The sequence below is a fragment of the Anabas testudineus genome, chromosome 13 (genome assembly GCF_900324465.2).
Source record: "Anabas testudineus chromosome 13, fAnaTes1.2, whole genome shotgun sequence".
In the NCBI taxonomy this organism is placed as follows: Eukaryota; Metazoa; Chordata; class Actinopteri; order Anabantiformes; family Anabantidae; genus Anabas; species Anabas testudineus.
The window spans coordinates 963,105-976,142 of NC_046622.1; the positions used below are offsets into that span (position 1 = coordinate 963,105).

At 42.1% G+C, this 13,038-nt stretch overlaps 1 protein-coding gene across 1 annotated transcript; it reads left to right on the forward strand.

The window, feature by feature from the left end:
* The first annotated feature begins 7,683 nt into the window (after window positions 1-7,683).
* Window positions 7,684-12,972, forward strand: ostn (osteocrin). The gene is made up of 5 exons (XM_026363533.2): window positions 7,684-7,890; window positions 9,533-9,628; window positions 10,955-11,172; window positions 11,277-11,421; window positions 11,505-12,972. Exons 2-4 carry the CDS (start codon window positions 9,533-9,535, stop codon window positions 11,362-11,364), a joined length of 402 nt encoding a protein of 133 aa, XP_026219318.1. The 5' UTR covers window positions 7,684-7,890; the 3' UTR covers window positions 11,365-11,421; window positions 11,505-12,972.
* Window positions 12,973-13,038: the final 66 nt, after the last annotated feature.

Below are 13,038 nucleotides of genomic sequence, written 5' to 3' on the forward strand. Positions count from 1 at the left end.
GTCGTCTGATCAAACAGGTTGGCAGCACAGACAGGTTAAAAGGCAGTGGAAGATGTTGACAGTGTAACTGTCAGTTTGTCCGTTTAAAGACCTCTGAGAGGCTGACAGCAGACATTCAAACTGAAAGCAAAAGAAAAGAGCTCCTTTGTTCGTTCTATTCAGATGAGCAACATGAAAAACAGTTTGTATAACTGTGAACAAAATGAGCGCCCACTTAGTTCATCTGGTGCATTGACAGTACGCACAAAATGTGGTTCGGCATGAACCTGGAACCTGGATCCTCACAGACGTGGGTGGATGATGAACACAATGTCACAGAAACATAGAAAGAAAGCAGTGGAGTTGAGGAGACTTTGATGGTGTTTCAGGATGTTTCCAGGTTTCCTGATAAAACAAAAAAGGGGCAGAGCGTTCGTGTCTTTCTGCATATCGAGTTTTATTTAGTTTCCATCTCTTCCATTCTGTGATCCTTTGAGTCTCCTTGCCATCGCTATAATTTGTAACTTGTAACATTCATACTCATTTTGTTTCTTGATAATTTGTCTTGTGTCTCCTCGTGCACATCTCTTTATTTTTCCTCTCAGTGTCTGTGTAGTTGATGTTTTCAGTAATCTTTCCATAGGTTTTCTGTACCTTCTTTGCTTCTTCTGGCTCTTTAAGAAAATGAATTCTTAGGTAAAGTTTAATTTCTCCTTTCACACAGAAATGTGACGAGTGTGATTCTAATCTTCTCAGTGGAGATGATCTCATTGTGCTCTACTTCCACCCTGTGACTTAAAGAGGAACTACAGCTGAGAAAGAAGAAAGAGACTCATGAAATATCTCTTTTCCTTTTTTCCATAATGTTTAGGATGAAGGCCTAACTTCACTTTTAGTTTTGCTTTTTTTACTCCATGAGTTGACATTTATAATACTTGACGTGTACCTTGAACAATTTGATTATAAAAACTATTTTATCCATTTAGATTTCTCCATGTTACATTAGACTTTTTAAAGTCTAACACTGTCAACATTATGTTGAGGACACATGGATGTTATGTAGATGATGGTGGTTTTAGTGCTCTGACTGCAAAGACCCGCTCTACAGGGGCCAGGTCAAGGCAGAGCTTCACAGCTGATGACAGAAGAAGTCTGTCTTGTATTTATTAATGTTGAATTTCTGTATAAGTACTTTAGATAGAGATGTGTTTGTATTACATGCATGTGATAAACTTTAAATGCAAAGATGTACTTTTAACTGCACTCTGCTTCTGTCCCTGCAGGATTGAAAGAAATTAAACTACAGCTGAAGCATCTCATCATTGAGTTTTTACTGTGGCTTGACCCGGACGAACACACACCCAGGGGATGATGGGAAAGAGGAACAAAGGTATGTTTTCTTCTCAGCGATTGGCTGGTAGCGTCCCTTTGTTTGTTTACTCAGTAATGAGCCAATCACACGGCTCATTGACACACACACACAGTAATTGGGTGGAAATTGAGCATAATGTGTGTGATGGGAAGCAGCTGGTACAGCTGAGAAACACTCCTGTCTCCTCAGTGTAAGACCCAGCAGTGATGTATAGGACGTTTGTGGACATGCTGGTGCCCTAAGCGAGTTGTCTGTTACCCCTGAGCGTCTAAGTTTTTAATGGGAGTACTTTATTACAAATATAATAGCTTCTTAATACTTTATTTCTTCCTGATGTAATTTTAAAAATGCCATGTGTCAACTGAATTTACCTTCAGTGCCTTCATTACCTCCTGTGATCCCATTTTGCAGCAAAATAACTTCAGCTAAATGTTTCCGTTAACTGGTTAACAGCTTGAAGGAAACATCGTCCATTCATTACACACTTTCAGTTCAGGGACCTTGTTTAGCTTCTCAAATTACCTGCCTGCTTCAGATCCTTCTGCAGCATTTCTACAGGATTAGGAATTCACAAGTCCATCAGTGATGGCGAACTGCAGTAGTGTAACTTTGATTGGCCCTGGTTCAAATTTCTTTCTTGGGCCTTTCACCAAACTTAATAATTAGTTCAAAATACATATCTAATATTTACCATTTAGTTTAACTGACATGCCTTCCTATGGGAGTAACTGCCTCTGGTGTAACACACTGGTTGCAATGTTGATAATTATGCCAGTGGAAAGTTGTCCTAGTCCAGAGGCAGCAAAGTGGGCCGTAATCCTGATACTGTCAGCACCATGTTTCACAGAGAAACCAATACAATCACCTCTCACTGAAGCCAGAAAGTTCTACTTTGGTCTTGTCTGTCCACAGAACATTCTTCCACAACCTTCTGGTTTATCCATGTGACATGGCCTCAGACAAGCTGGAGATGGCTTTGACCTTGCAACTCTGCCATAAACACTGTTGTTGTTCAGTCTTCTCGTGATGATGGACTGATGAACACTGATTTTAGCTGCTAGAATAGAAGGCTTTTAGTTTCCTGAGCATTATTCTCGGGATCCTTTTTGTTTCTGCATAAGTTGCAATGGAGGCTAAATCTCTGTATTTAAATATAATGGACCTATAATTGATCATAGGGTTAGGGTTAGGGTTAGGGTTAGGGTTAGGGTTCATCATATAGAAACAATAAATTCTCTTGAGATTTGATTAAACCAAAGGAAAAACCAATGGGTTTGACAGGTTTTGTTGGTGTGTGGAGGACGCGTTGACTCCAGGTCACAGCCAGGAAATAATCACTGACAGGTTTAAATGTAAGAGTGAGCAATCTCAGGTTAGAAACACTGGAAACTGGGATCTGGGAAAACCCTGTTTCCCCATAATCCCTGCTCCCTGTGAATTTCCATCCTCCTGTCCAGTGTCCTGCAGCTTTCATTAAACAAGCTTATCAAGAAACAAGCAGCTCTTCTGTCTGCTGAGACGTCATTATGTTTGTTTCCATCTGTAAACCACATCAGCTGCCTCAATACATCCATGATCAGCTCAAGAAGCTGTGAAGAGACTGGAGATGACCATGTGCAGGGTTTCAGTGTCAGCAAAAACTACCATCCATTTATTTCCTCATATGATATTTTGTATGTCATAACTCATTACCTATTGTTTACAACAGATTTGTACCACTGTGAAACTAAAGACATAATAAAATATATCTTTAAACAAGAATTATATAAAGATCAGTCAAGATGCTGGAACCATGAAGTGTTTGGTATTTTGCATGAAGTATATCTGAAAGTTGCTATATTTTAAATTCACTGTATTATTTTAAAGACGGTATTAATATGTTTTGTATGTAGAAACATAAAGAAGTTATCAGTTAAATGTAGTGCAGTACAGTTTTTGTTTTCAGCATCTTTCAATGAGATTAAGGAAAACTTAAATCATCAGTGGTTACAGCTCATGGTTAGCAAACCTGCCACCACAGTGTAGGTGTCCAGGCACTTTCCAGTAGCATCTGTAGCAGTTTGCAAGTCTACATTCGGAGCAGGGAAATTACAAACCATGCATGCATGTTACAAACATCTTCACTGAGTAAACCTGTTATTTGCTGGAAAACAAACTGACAAAGAACGAGAATTTATCCTTTTTTCTGTTGCTGAGCTCAGAGAGTTAAATCTGAGGCGTTGGTGTCAAAACACACTGGGAAACATGGAACACTGAAGGCGAGAGACAGAGAACAGCGGGAAATATCCAGGGGAATCTTATGGGCTTGATTTGGCCGAGAGAAGCTTCGCTCACAAGATCTGAGTCATCTGATCTGTGTGAATCATCAGGTGTGAGGTGTGATGTCCAGCTGGAGCTTTACATCATCGTTACTGCACAGTCAGCAGGATACTGGACTGGAGGACTACTGCTGTATCAAATCATGCAGGGAAACCAATGAGCAACACTGTCCCTCTCCCCTGAGAGCTGACCCTTTCTTCACTGGGACAGTTGGCGGAGAACAGTTTATACTCTGTTTCCTAATGAACTTCAGAGAGAGGAGCCACCGGTACCTGCAGTATTCCTCAGTAGTAATACTCTATTCCTCTGGGTTTGAGGAAATTAGCTTTTTCCTCAAACACGGAATAACATGAGTCTCCAGGATGTTTTATAAGGTTCTGTTATAGTCATCAGATTAAGTTAGTTGCTCCCTCCAGAGTGAGGCGAAGGTCAAGATCAAAAATATCATTTTGACCACTGCAGATGTGTCCGATTGAGTTGATTATTACACTGGGATCAACTTCGACAACATGTGCTGGTGCATACGTGTCTTCAAATTCAACGGTGACCTCTCCAATCCGGCACAAACATCATCCTGGCCCGAAAACGACAACACAGTAAAAGAGAGGAAAGGCATATTCATCCATTTTTAGTTCAAACATTTGTGCCTATTCACATGTTGAAGTTTCCTTGGACAAGACACTGAGCCTCAAGTTTGAACAAATCTTTACCTGTATCCTGAATCTTCTCATGGGCCTAATAAAGTTGTTGAAGACTTGAAATGTAACACAGGTGACTGGCAGGTTCAAACTCAGAACGGTGTGGCTGTGAGGTGACTCATGTTTCCTGGCTGCATCAAATTCAACAGCAAAATCCACTGAAAGAAACGGCTGATCATCTTTATGTGAGGTTCCTCAGGGAACTGGGGCATGACTCTGGTTTGCCAGAGCATATCGTCAGCCATGTTGGCGCCACGGGCATCTCCCGCTTGTTTCTACAGACGACTGTTTTGTTCTTGTTGCTACGGTGATGTTACAGAGGATGTTGGTACAAATTTCAAACCCCCAAAAATGCCAAACCCATGACTCACCTGTAGCTCTATTTATTTTTTACCTAAATTGCAGGTTATGCTAGTTTAAACTTTGGCGTTGGTTTAACCTGTTGCTGATCCTGGTCCGCCCTCCACCAGCCAAGTCAAACCTTCCAGACTCTCAGAGGTTTGTTTTCAGCTGTGGAATTTAGCTGAGTACATTTACTCAAGTACTGAAGTATTTGGTACCACGTAATCCAGTATCCACTTCTCTTAAACACGTCCATGATCCACAGCTCTGGACTTCAAAGCAGCTCCAGTCAGTTCCAGTCTAGTGGATCCATTTATAGATCTACACCTCAAGCAGAGTCCAAGTAGAAGTAGTCGTGAATGCGATCTAGTCTCTAGATCTGGGAGCTCCAGATCAGCTGTGTCTTTCTGCAGGGATCCACATTGTTGCTTTTTCCTGTGTGTGTCTGACTCACAGGAAACTTTAAACCCTGCTGTGTCTTTTAAGTCATTTCATCTTTTCTAATCCTCCCGGCCTCTGATAATTAATCCGTTGGCTTCTACGTATCTGAATTTAAATCTATGTCCCCTGTTCCTATAGCAACAGTTGGGGAGGTGGGGGTGATCATGGGGGTAACATGACATCACCGCAAGCAGTGAAGGTCGTCACTAATTGAAGGGCGGGCGGACTAAAGGAGGAGGTGTGTGGGGGGGTGTTCTGTCATTATTAGCCTATTAGCTGCAGCGTCATTACTATTATTAACCCAGGTGTGTTTTCTCTATGACCCAATCCTCAGTCCAGGATGAATAGAGGGATGGAAGCGAGGTCATCCAGCCCTGGGAGGGGGGACGCCCGCCCCGGGAGAGGGCCCTGTCACCCCTAGCAACAGCAAAACATCCAGATGAAGCCAAAACTCCTTCAGCCAGACTGGGATCAGCTCAGTGTGTTTAACACAGGGTTGTAGACCTGGTTTCTAATGTGAGATCAGAACAATACGCTGCATCTCCAGCCGGTCTGTGTGGGTCCACTTGGTTCCCTGCAGGCATCAGGTTTGTGTGTCACTTTCTAAGACGGCCCAATCTATGAATCAAACTTACAAGTATAGAAATGACTGTTTTCACTGCAGTTACGGTGGGAGACAGCTGGGTGTTAGCAGCTTATATTCATTTATCATCAGTTTCTCTTTGTTCTTTATTTTCATTTTGATTCTAGTTGTTCAGCAACAGTTGGTTCAGTTTTGCAGCTTTTTTGTTATTTTAAATCTCTTTGTTGCTTTGTATCTATGATTTGAATTAATGTTTTATTTATATATATAATTTTATTTCTTTAATTATTTGTGTATACCCATTTCATTTTTTGTTTTATGTCCCCTCAAGCATCTCTTTATCCTTTTGTTTGTGTGTGTAGTCATTTGAATGACTTTCTAATAAGGAACTAATTAACTAGTACCGTCAAGCAATTAAAAAAAGGATCTAAATAAGGACAGATTCTGTGATTAATTAATCTAAATTAACATTTTAACAACACCCCTAAAATGCACACGCACTGTACAGCAAGGTTCTGGTCCGGTGGACCCCCTGAAGGCTTCAGGATACAGTACTGGGAACCAAAACTGAATTAGGGAAATGGAAACTAGACAGACCAGTGAACTGGGTCAGACCCCGAGAAGCTGCTGAAAATCTGTAGTCTGCTGATGAATTGGGAGCACTAGAGCAGAGGGGACATCAACTAGAGAAGTCAACTCAGGAACAAACTCGGGAGCTGGAGTCATCCAGGAAAGCTGGAACAGGCATTGACTTGGGGACTGTTGAGGTCGATTCAGGAGCAGGTTCAGACACAGACAGGTGTTGGTAGGAAACACTAAGATCTGCCCCGGCAGGGTGCCATCAGCATCAGCAGGACGAGGAGGATGCTGTTGGCAGGAAAAGGGACATGGGGGCATTAGTTGGACTGAACTATTTCGAGATAAGTTTAGGGACAGGCAAGACGCAGTCAGCAGGAACTGGAACTAGAACTGGAACTGGTCCGGCCAACTCTGCTTTTGATGGAACCTGGACCACAAGAGATCAGCAGAACGAGACGACGCAAGAAAACAGGAGGCTTCACCCCACCCAAAGACACAGGAGGCATCAGCTTATTCAGGGACATGGGATGCTTGAACAAATGCAGGAATACAGGAAGTGTCAGCTGACTCAGGAACACAGGAAGCGTGACCTGACACAGCAATACGGGAGGCATTAGCTGACTCAGGTACAGGCTGACAGGAGGCTGTTTCTTGGCACCTTGGAGGCTCTGGGTGCTGAGCAGTGGAGACACTATACTTCTGGACAACTGAGAATCGGTTCCGGTTGATCATTGAGGCTCATGGTGGGTGGACAACTAAAACTGAGGGCCTGAACATCGGGAGTGCTGGAGGCCTGAAGCTTAGCGGTGCTGGGGATGGAGCAGTGTTTCCCTCTAAGGGCTTTAAAACCCAGGCTGGTCCCATGAGAGGGGAACTAGTGGAGTGTGATGAGTGCTGGAGCCGACAGCGGGTCCACAGTAGAAGAAGTGGGCTGAGAGAGGACTGGACTGGGGCTGTTCACTCAGATTCAGTGTTTGTCAAAGTTGCCATGTCTGCCACCAACCCAGAATTATAAATTATAAATTACAAATTATAAATTATAAATCCCAGAGTTGGATTATGGTCTGTATTGGTCTGTGGACACTTGTTGTAGGATGCTAGTAGTAATGGATCTGTCTGTTCTGCATAATGAATCAATGTTTTTGACGTTGGACGACGGTGACAGCTGCTGTGTGAGACGTCCCTCTGGTCTTTAAACTCTAACTTAGAAAGACACCAGCTGGAGAACCGGCTTCACTTTGTGCAGCAGGTACCACAGATTGAAATGTGTTGGTTTTCAAATGGACTTGAAGGGGAGATGAGAGAAAGGGAGGAGGAGGTTCGCTGTGATTGCTCCCGGGAGGATTCATTAACAGGTAATGGACCTGATGATGAAATGTCAGACACACACAGTGGAAAAGAGACGAGAAGAGCAGGAAGTGATGTCACCAGGAGCGGAGGCTGACGATTGGACGGGAGATTCCTAGGCTGCTGCTATAAAACCTGATGTGAAGCTACAACAAGACACAGAAAGAGAGAGAAGAGACGACGCAGCAGGACAGACTCCCTTCACTCCTCCCAGAGACTCCACACTGAAGGTACACGTGCACGCGTTTATACACGCATGTTTCTTTGTGTGAGAGTGCGATGCAGGTGTGCACAGGTACACACTGCTGCACAGGATACACTGCAAAAAAAGTCCCTTTCCTGCAGTTTATTTTTACTCTTTTAATCTCTAATCATCCAAACGAATTCTCTACTGACAGATTTAAAGCAGCGTAACATTTTTCAGGATGTAATGACGTAATTCTTATTTTAGCTTTTAGCTTTAATGAATGAATGTGTAATGTAATGAGTGAATTTAACCTCATAGAGTGCGTTTTTCTGCTGCAGGCGTATTATGCTTCTGTACTGATGTTTTCATTTTGGATTATTTTCATGACTTCAAAGTCACATTCAGGTTTTTCCTCAGCTGATCTGTTTCTGTGTGGTTTTATAATCTCTCTTCTGACACATGATCTGGAGTTAGTCTATAACTCTGTGTTACGGTTTATCTGAGCTGTAACTGAGGAGAGGACATTTAATTAATCACAGAATCGAACAAGTAAATAAAATGCAAAGAAAGAAAACTTCAAACTTCTACTTTGCTTTGTTCACCACTGTACGAGTGTAGTGTGTAGCGTGTAGTGCAGGGTTGGGGTGTGTTCTAATGTCACGTCTGTGGAGGAAACGCCGGGTATTTTTGTGAATGGAAGAATTTGCAGAGGGTTTGTGTGTCATCCTCACACATGCATGAAGGAGATCAGCAGCTCATCAGAATCAGCAGTGGTGTAAAAAGTTCACCTTGTTTGTGCACGTCTCTGCTTGATTAAGTCCACGTGCATGAACTGTATATAGGTGCATCAGTATGAATGTGTGTGTGACGTTGGTGCTTGTTACTGTGTTTTTGTTTTCAGGGAATCGTGTGTGTGTCTCTGTGTGTGTGTGTGTGTGGTGGAAGAGAATACTGGAGTGTGCACGTCAGCAAGTGTGCAAGTGACGGTCAAAAGTCGTTTATTTGCAGGGATGGAAAATGCTAAAATTAGCCGATGTTGCTGGACAATACGCTCCGACCGTCAGCCAAGCTAAAAGTGTCCTACTGTGTGTGTGTGTGTGTGTGTGTGTGTGTGTGTGTGTGTGGACAATTTTAGTTTAGTTTATGTGGTAAACTTTGGTAATATCGGTAAGAAATTTGACAAAAATAGTAAAATATTTAACAAAAAATTGCAAAATATCACTAAAGAATTAGCAAAATACCAAATAATTTTTAAAATCATATGAAAAAACACTAATTAGTAAAAACTTTGTAAATTATCAGTAAAATAAAATGAAATATTTAAAGACAAGAATTTTTGTACAGTTGAAGTTGTTGGTAAAGCACAAAAAATAAATCAAATGTATAAAATTGAAAATTATCAAGATTATTAGACAGAAGAGAAACTGGATAAAATGACAATGTTAATATCATCATGGATTATAACATTTAAAATAGAGTAAAATACCTGCACAAAATGTTCAGTAAAGCTGATAAAGATAATAAATAATACAGGTACAAAAAGTTTGAAACATACAAAACATCAAGTTAGTTTTTTAATTAATATCTAATATGTTTTTATTCTTTTACCTGATATAAAATCTTTTACTAAAATATTCAACACAATCAAGTCAAATATCTGAAAAAGTTTTGGTTTTTCGTTACAGATGCAGTTCTGTGGCTGTTTGCTGTTCTCCGGCCTGTTGTCCATCACTCTGCTCCACTGCAGCGTCGACAGCTTCCGAGTCCAACATCAACCCCAGGTCAGAGTTCACGCACACACCATGGTCGTTATGACTGTGTAACATGTAATGTTCACATGATATTAACTTTCTCAGTATTTGCTGGGACCACTGCACAATGATTGGGGGACATTAGAAGACCCTGGTGGTTTTATAGCCTCGAAATTATCTCACAACAGTTTGAACGTTACAGAATGGAAGAGATTCAAACTGCATCACATCGCTCTTCTTTCATTTCAGCTGTTCCCTTTCAGGAGTCTCCACAGAGAATCATCTGCCTCCATTTAACTCTGTCCTCTTCATCCTCTTCTCTCAAACCAACTAACTTCACGTCTCTCTCTACATCCATAAACCTCCTCTTCGTTCTTCCTCTACACCTCCTGCCTGGCAGCTCCAACCTCAGCAGCTGTTTACTGATATGTTCCCAATCTCTGTCCAAACCACCTCAGTCTGCCCTCTGACGTTATCTCTAACATCTGACATGGTCTGTCCCTCTGATGGACTCATTCCTGATCCTGAAACATTTAAACCAGTGTTATTATGACACCTCCAGTTGTTTTTCAGGTCTTGAGTCATGTTACTATCTGTGTCTTGGTTTTTTAAGATCTGCCTGTTTTGGTGTCTTTGGTGGTTTTGTCTTTTACTAGTCCTATTTTTTGGACACTGGTTCTGTTCCAGAGGTTCTGGTCCTGTGGCCCTCTGGACTCATTCAGTGATTAATTCCATCCAGTCGGCCCAACATGAACAGATTTTATCCTGAAGCGATGCACGGACCTGGATCGGGGTCAGGATCACAGGGTGCAGAAACAGATCAGATTTTGTCATGAGGGCCAAACCAAACGGCCCCTCCCTCAGCGGGCCCCTGTGCTGATATCAGATGATGACTGATGAAAACTGTGAAACCTGAAAGTGTTTTGTGTTTAGTCTGCGTGAAACCTGATCGTCCGACTCATCAGAGGTGGTGGATGGACAGGAAGTCAGAAACCGTGCGCTGTTCGTGTTGTGATGTAAGAGACGAAGCTGAAGGTGGAGCCCCGACGTGCAGGGCGGCCCCTCCCTGCTCAGCTCAATATTTTCTCTAAGGAGACTCCCTGCTGCAAAATAAAATACTGTGTGAACGAGTCAAAATATTGGTGTAATGGAAATGATTTAGTCAGACCCATTCTGTCTAATGTGTATTCATCAAACCTTTCAGAATCAGGTCATAGCCTTATCCCAGTCCCCTTTATTTCAACAATTAGACTTATCCTGTCCTCTTAAAATTTCTCAATTTCATCAAAGCCTCATCCCAATTTCTTTTCAATACACAGACTTATCCCACCTTCTCATCTCCTCCTTGTGTTCCAGCACATAGACCGTCCCATGCCTGCATCTTTTCGGCCCCGCCCTAGAGAGGCGAAGCAGGGGGAGACGCTACCGGTTAAGCTGTTCCGATTGGATGATCTGGTGAAGATGGAGAATGACGTCATGGAGCCGAAGAGAAAAAGGAGTTTCCCTGGCAACGCACCGCTGGACCGCCTGTCAATCAGCTCCATGGAAACCAAACAGACGGCAAACAAGCAGAGGTAAAAGTACTAATACCACTCAGTACAAATACTCACCTCTTGTACTGTTACTACAGCGTTATCTTAACGTGTTACTCACCTGTTCATGTTTCTACTGTTTATAGCAAGGGGCTTGAGTTGCCACGGCAACGAGTCAACCCTCCTCCCATCGACAGGATTGGCATGAGCCGTCTACCAAGCAGCCGAGGATAGGCTGATGCCCCGCTACTCTGACAGCCCGCCCCGTTCCACAGCCCCTCCTCTGGACAGGTACAGTACTGCAGGTGATTCAGGAGCAACAGTCGACACTCGTCTGTGGGTAAAAACACTGAATTGTCCCTTTTTCTCTGCAGAGGGAATCACAACAGATGCATGAAACACCGCCAGTCACCTGCTGAGCCACGCCCACTACCTGTCAGTCATCCACACCTCACCTGGACACCAACCCCCACCCAATTCCTGCCTAATTATGAATGTTTTACGATGGTGCATTCAGGTACAGCTCACACCTGTAGGAAAAGTTCAAATGTTCATGTCCAGAGCAGCAAAAGTCTTAATGGAAAAAAAACAGAATCACATTCGCTGAAGACCTGATTAAAATTTGATGAATTCCTACTGAACTCAAACCTCTAAAAGAAAAACTTAATAAACGGAATCATTGTAGATTTCAGACTTTCAGACTCACTGATTCATAATAAATAACCTGTGTCCTGTTTGAACATAAATGAGCAGGTTTTAACATGATCACTCTGAAACACTAAAGTCAGGGTTTCTGCTGAGACCTGAAAACCTTTAAACCACTTGAATAAAACATTGAACATAAACTAGTGAAACCAGTATCATTTATTATGGGTCACATTCTGTAGTGCGTCCTAACAAATCCTACTAATAATTGAATCGGATCTGAACAATCAGCAAACATTATGGTTTAACCAATAAAACTCGATTTACCTCTGTTCATGATTTGTACAAGCTCTCATATCTAATGTTCTTGTCTTATTCTCTGGTCAGTTCCTCATTTAAATTCTAATTTAGCTTTTTTTTTTCTTTCAAGTTGAACATTAAGACAACGTAGCTGAACGTAGCTCTGTACATTATTAATGTGGCTGCAACCCTTTTGTGAACCAAAGCAACTTAAAAATCTAGTTTTGACTTGATCCAGTTTCTGGATGTCACATCACCTGAATGCATCATCACCCCCTCCTCCCTTCTGTGAATTTGACCGGAGGCGCCCCCCCAGCCTCGACTCGAGGTTTTTGTTTTGTCTGCAGCACGTTGACGCGACGAGGTTCCCACTGCACCAGAATCAGGATGTTCACACTGCAAATATGAGAAGGTTAATATTCCCCGGTAAGAACCATCAGTTAGCGTCAGTCCGTCTAAAGCACCTCACTGGGAGAGACATTTATTTCTCCATATGAAGCTACGGTCAGTGTTCACCTTTAAATTATTTCTTCAAAAACAGGTGGGATCTTTTGATCTTGTTGTATAGATGCACGGGAGTAATAATGTTAGAGGCAGGAATTTAGATTTAACGTGATACAACGCGGAACAACCAGATTATTCCTTAAAAAAGCAACTGTGTACTGTGTGAACTTCCTGTCAGCAGCAGGGTTCACGTTCCTTCGAGTGCTGTATCAGCACAGAAAGCGTACGACATGAACCATAAAGAAGATTTAAAGTCGACGCTGGTGCAGTGGAAACAGTTTCCTTGTCAGTGAGTTCAGAAATGATTTGTTCCTTTGTACGTTTAGTCCTGTTTTCAAATGCTTCTTACAGCCTTAAATTTAATTGTGCATAATAAAAAGTGAATGATCATAATGCTGAATGTGATTCATTTGTTCTGCTGGTCACTAAAACCTTTTGGTTTTTCCATCTGGCTGATGA

Bases quoted from the DNA above. Each gene is read 5' to 3' on its own strand.
- ostn (XM_026363533.2), top strand. From the start codon at position 9,533: ATGCAGTTCTGTGGCTGTTTGCTGTTCTCCGGCCTGTTGTCCATCACT. The intron at 9,629-10,954 runs GTCAGAGTTCAC...CTTGTGTTCCAG, and splicing joins GAGTCCAACATCAACCCCAG to CACATAGACCGTCCCATGCC. The intron at 11,173-11,276 runs GTAAAAGTACTA...TACTGTTTATAG, and splicing joins CAGACGGCAAACAAGCAGAG to CAAGGGGCTTGAGTTGCCAC.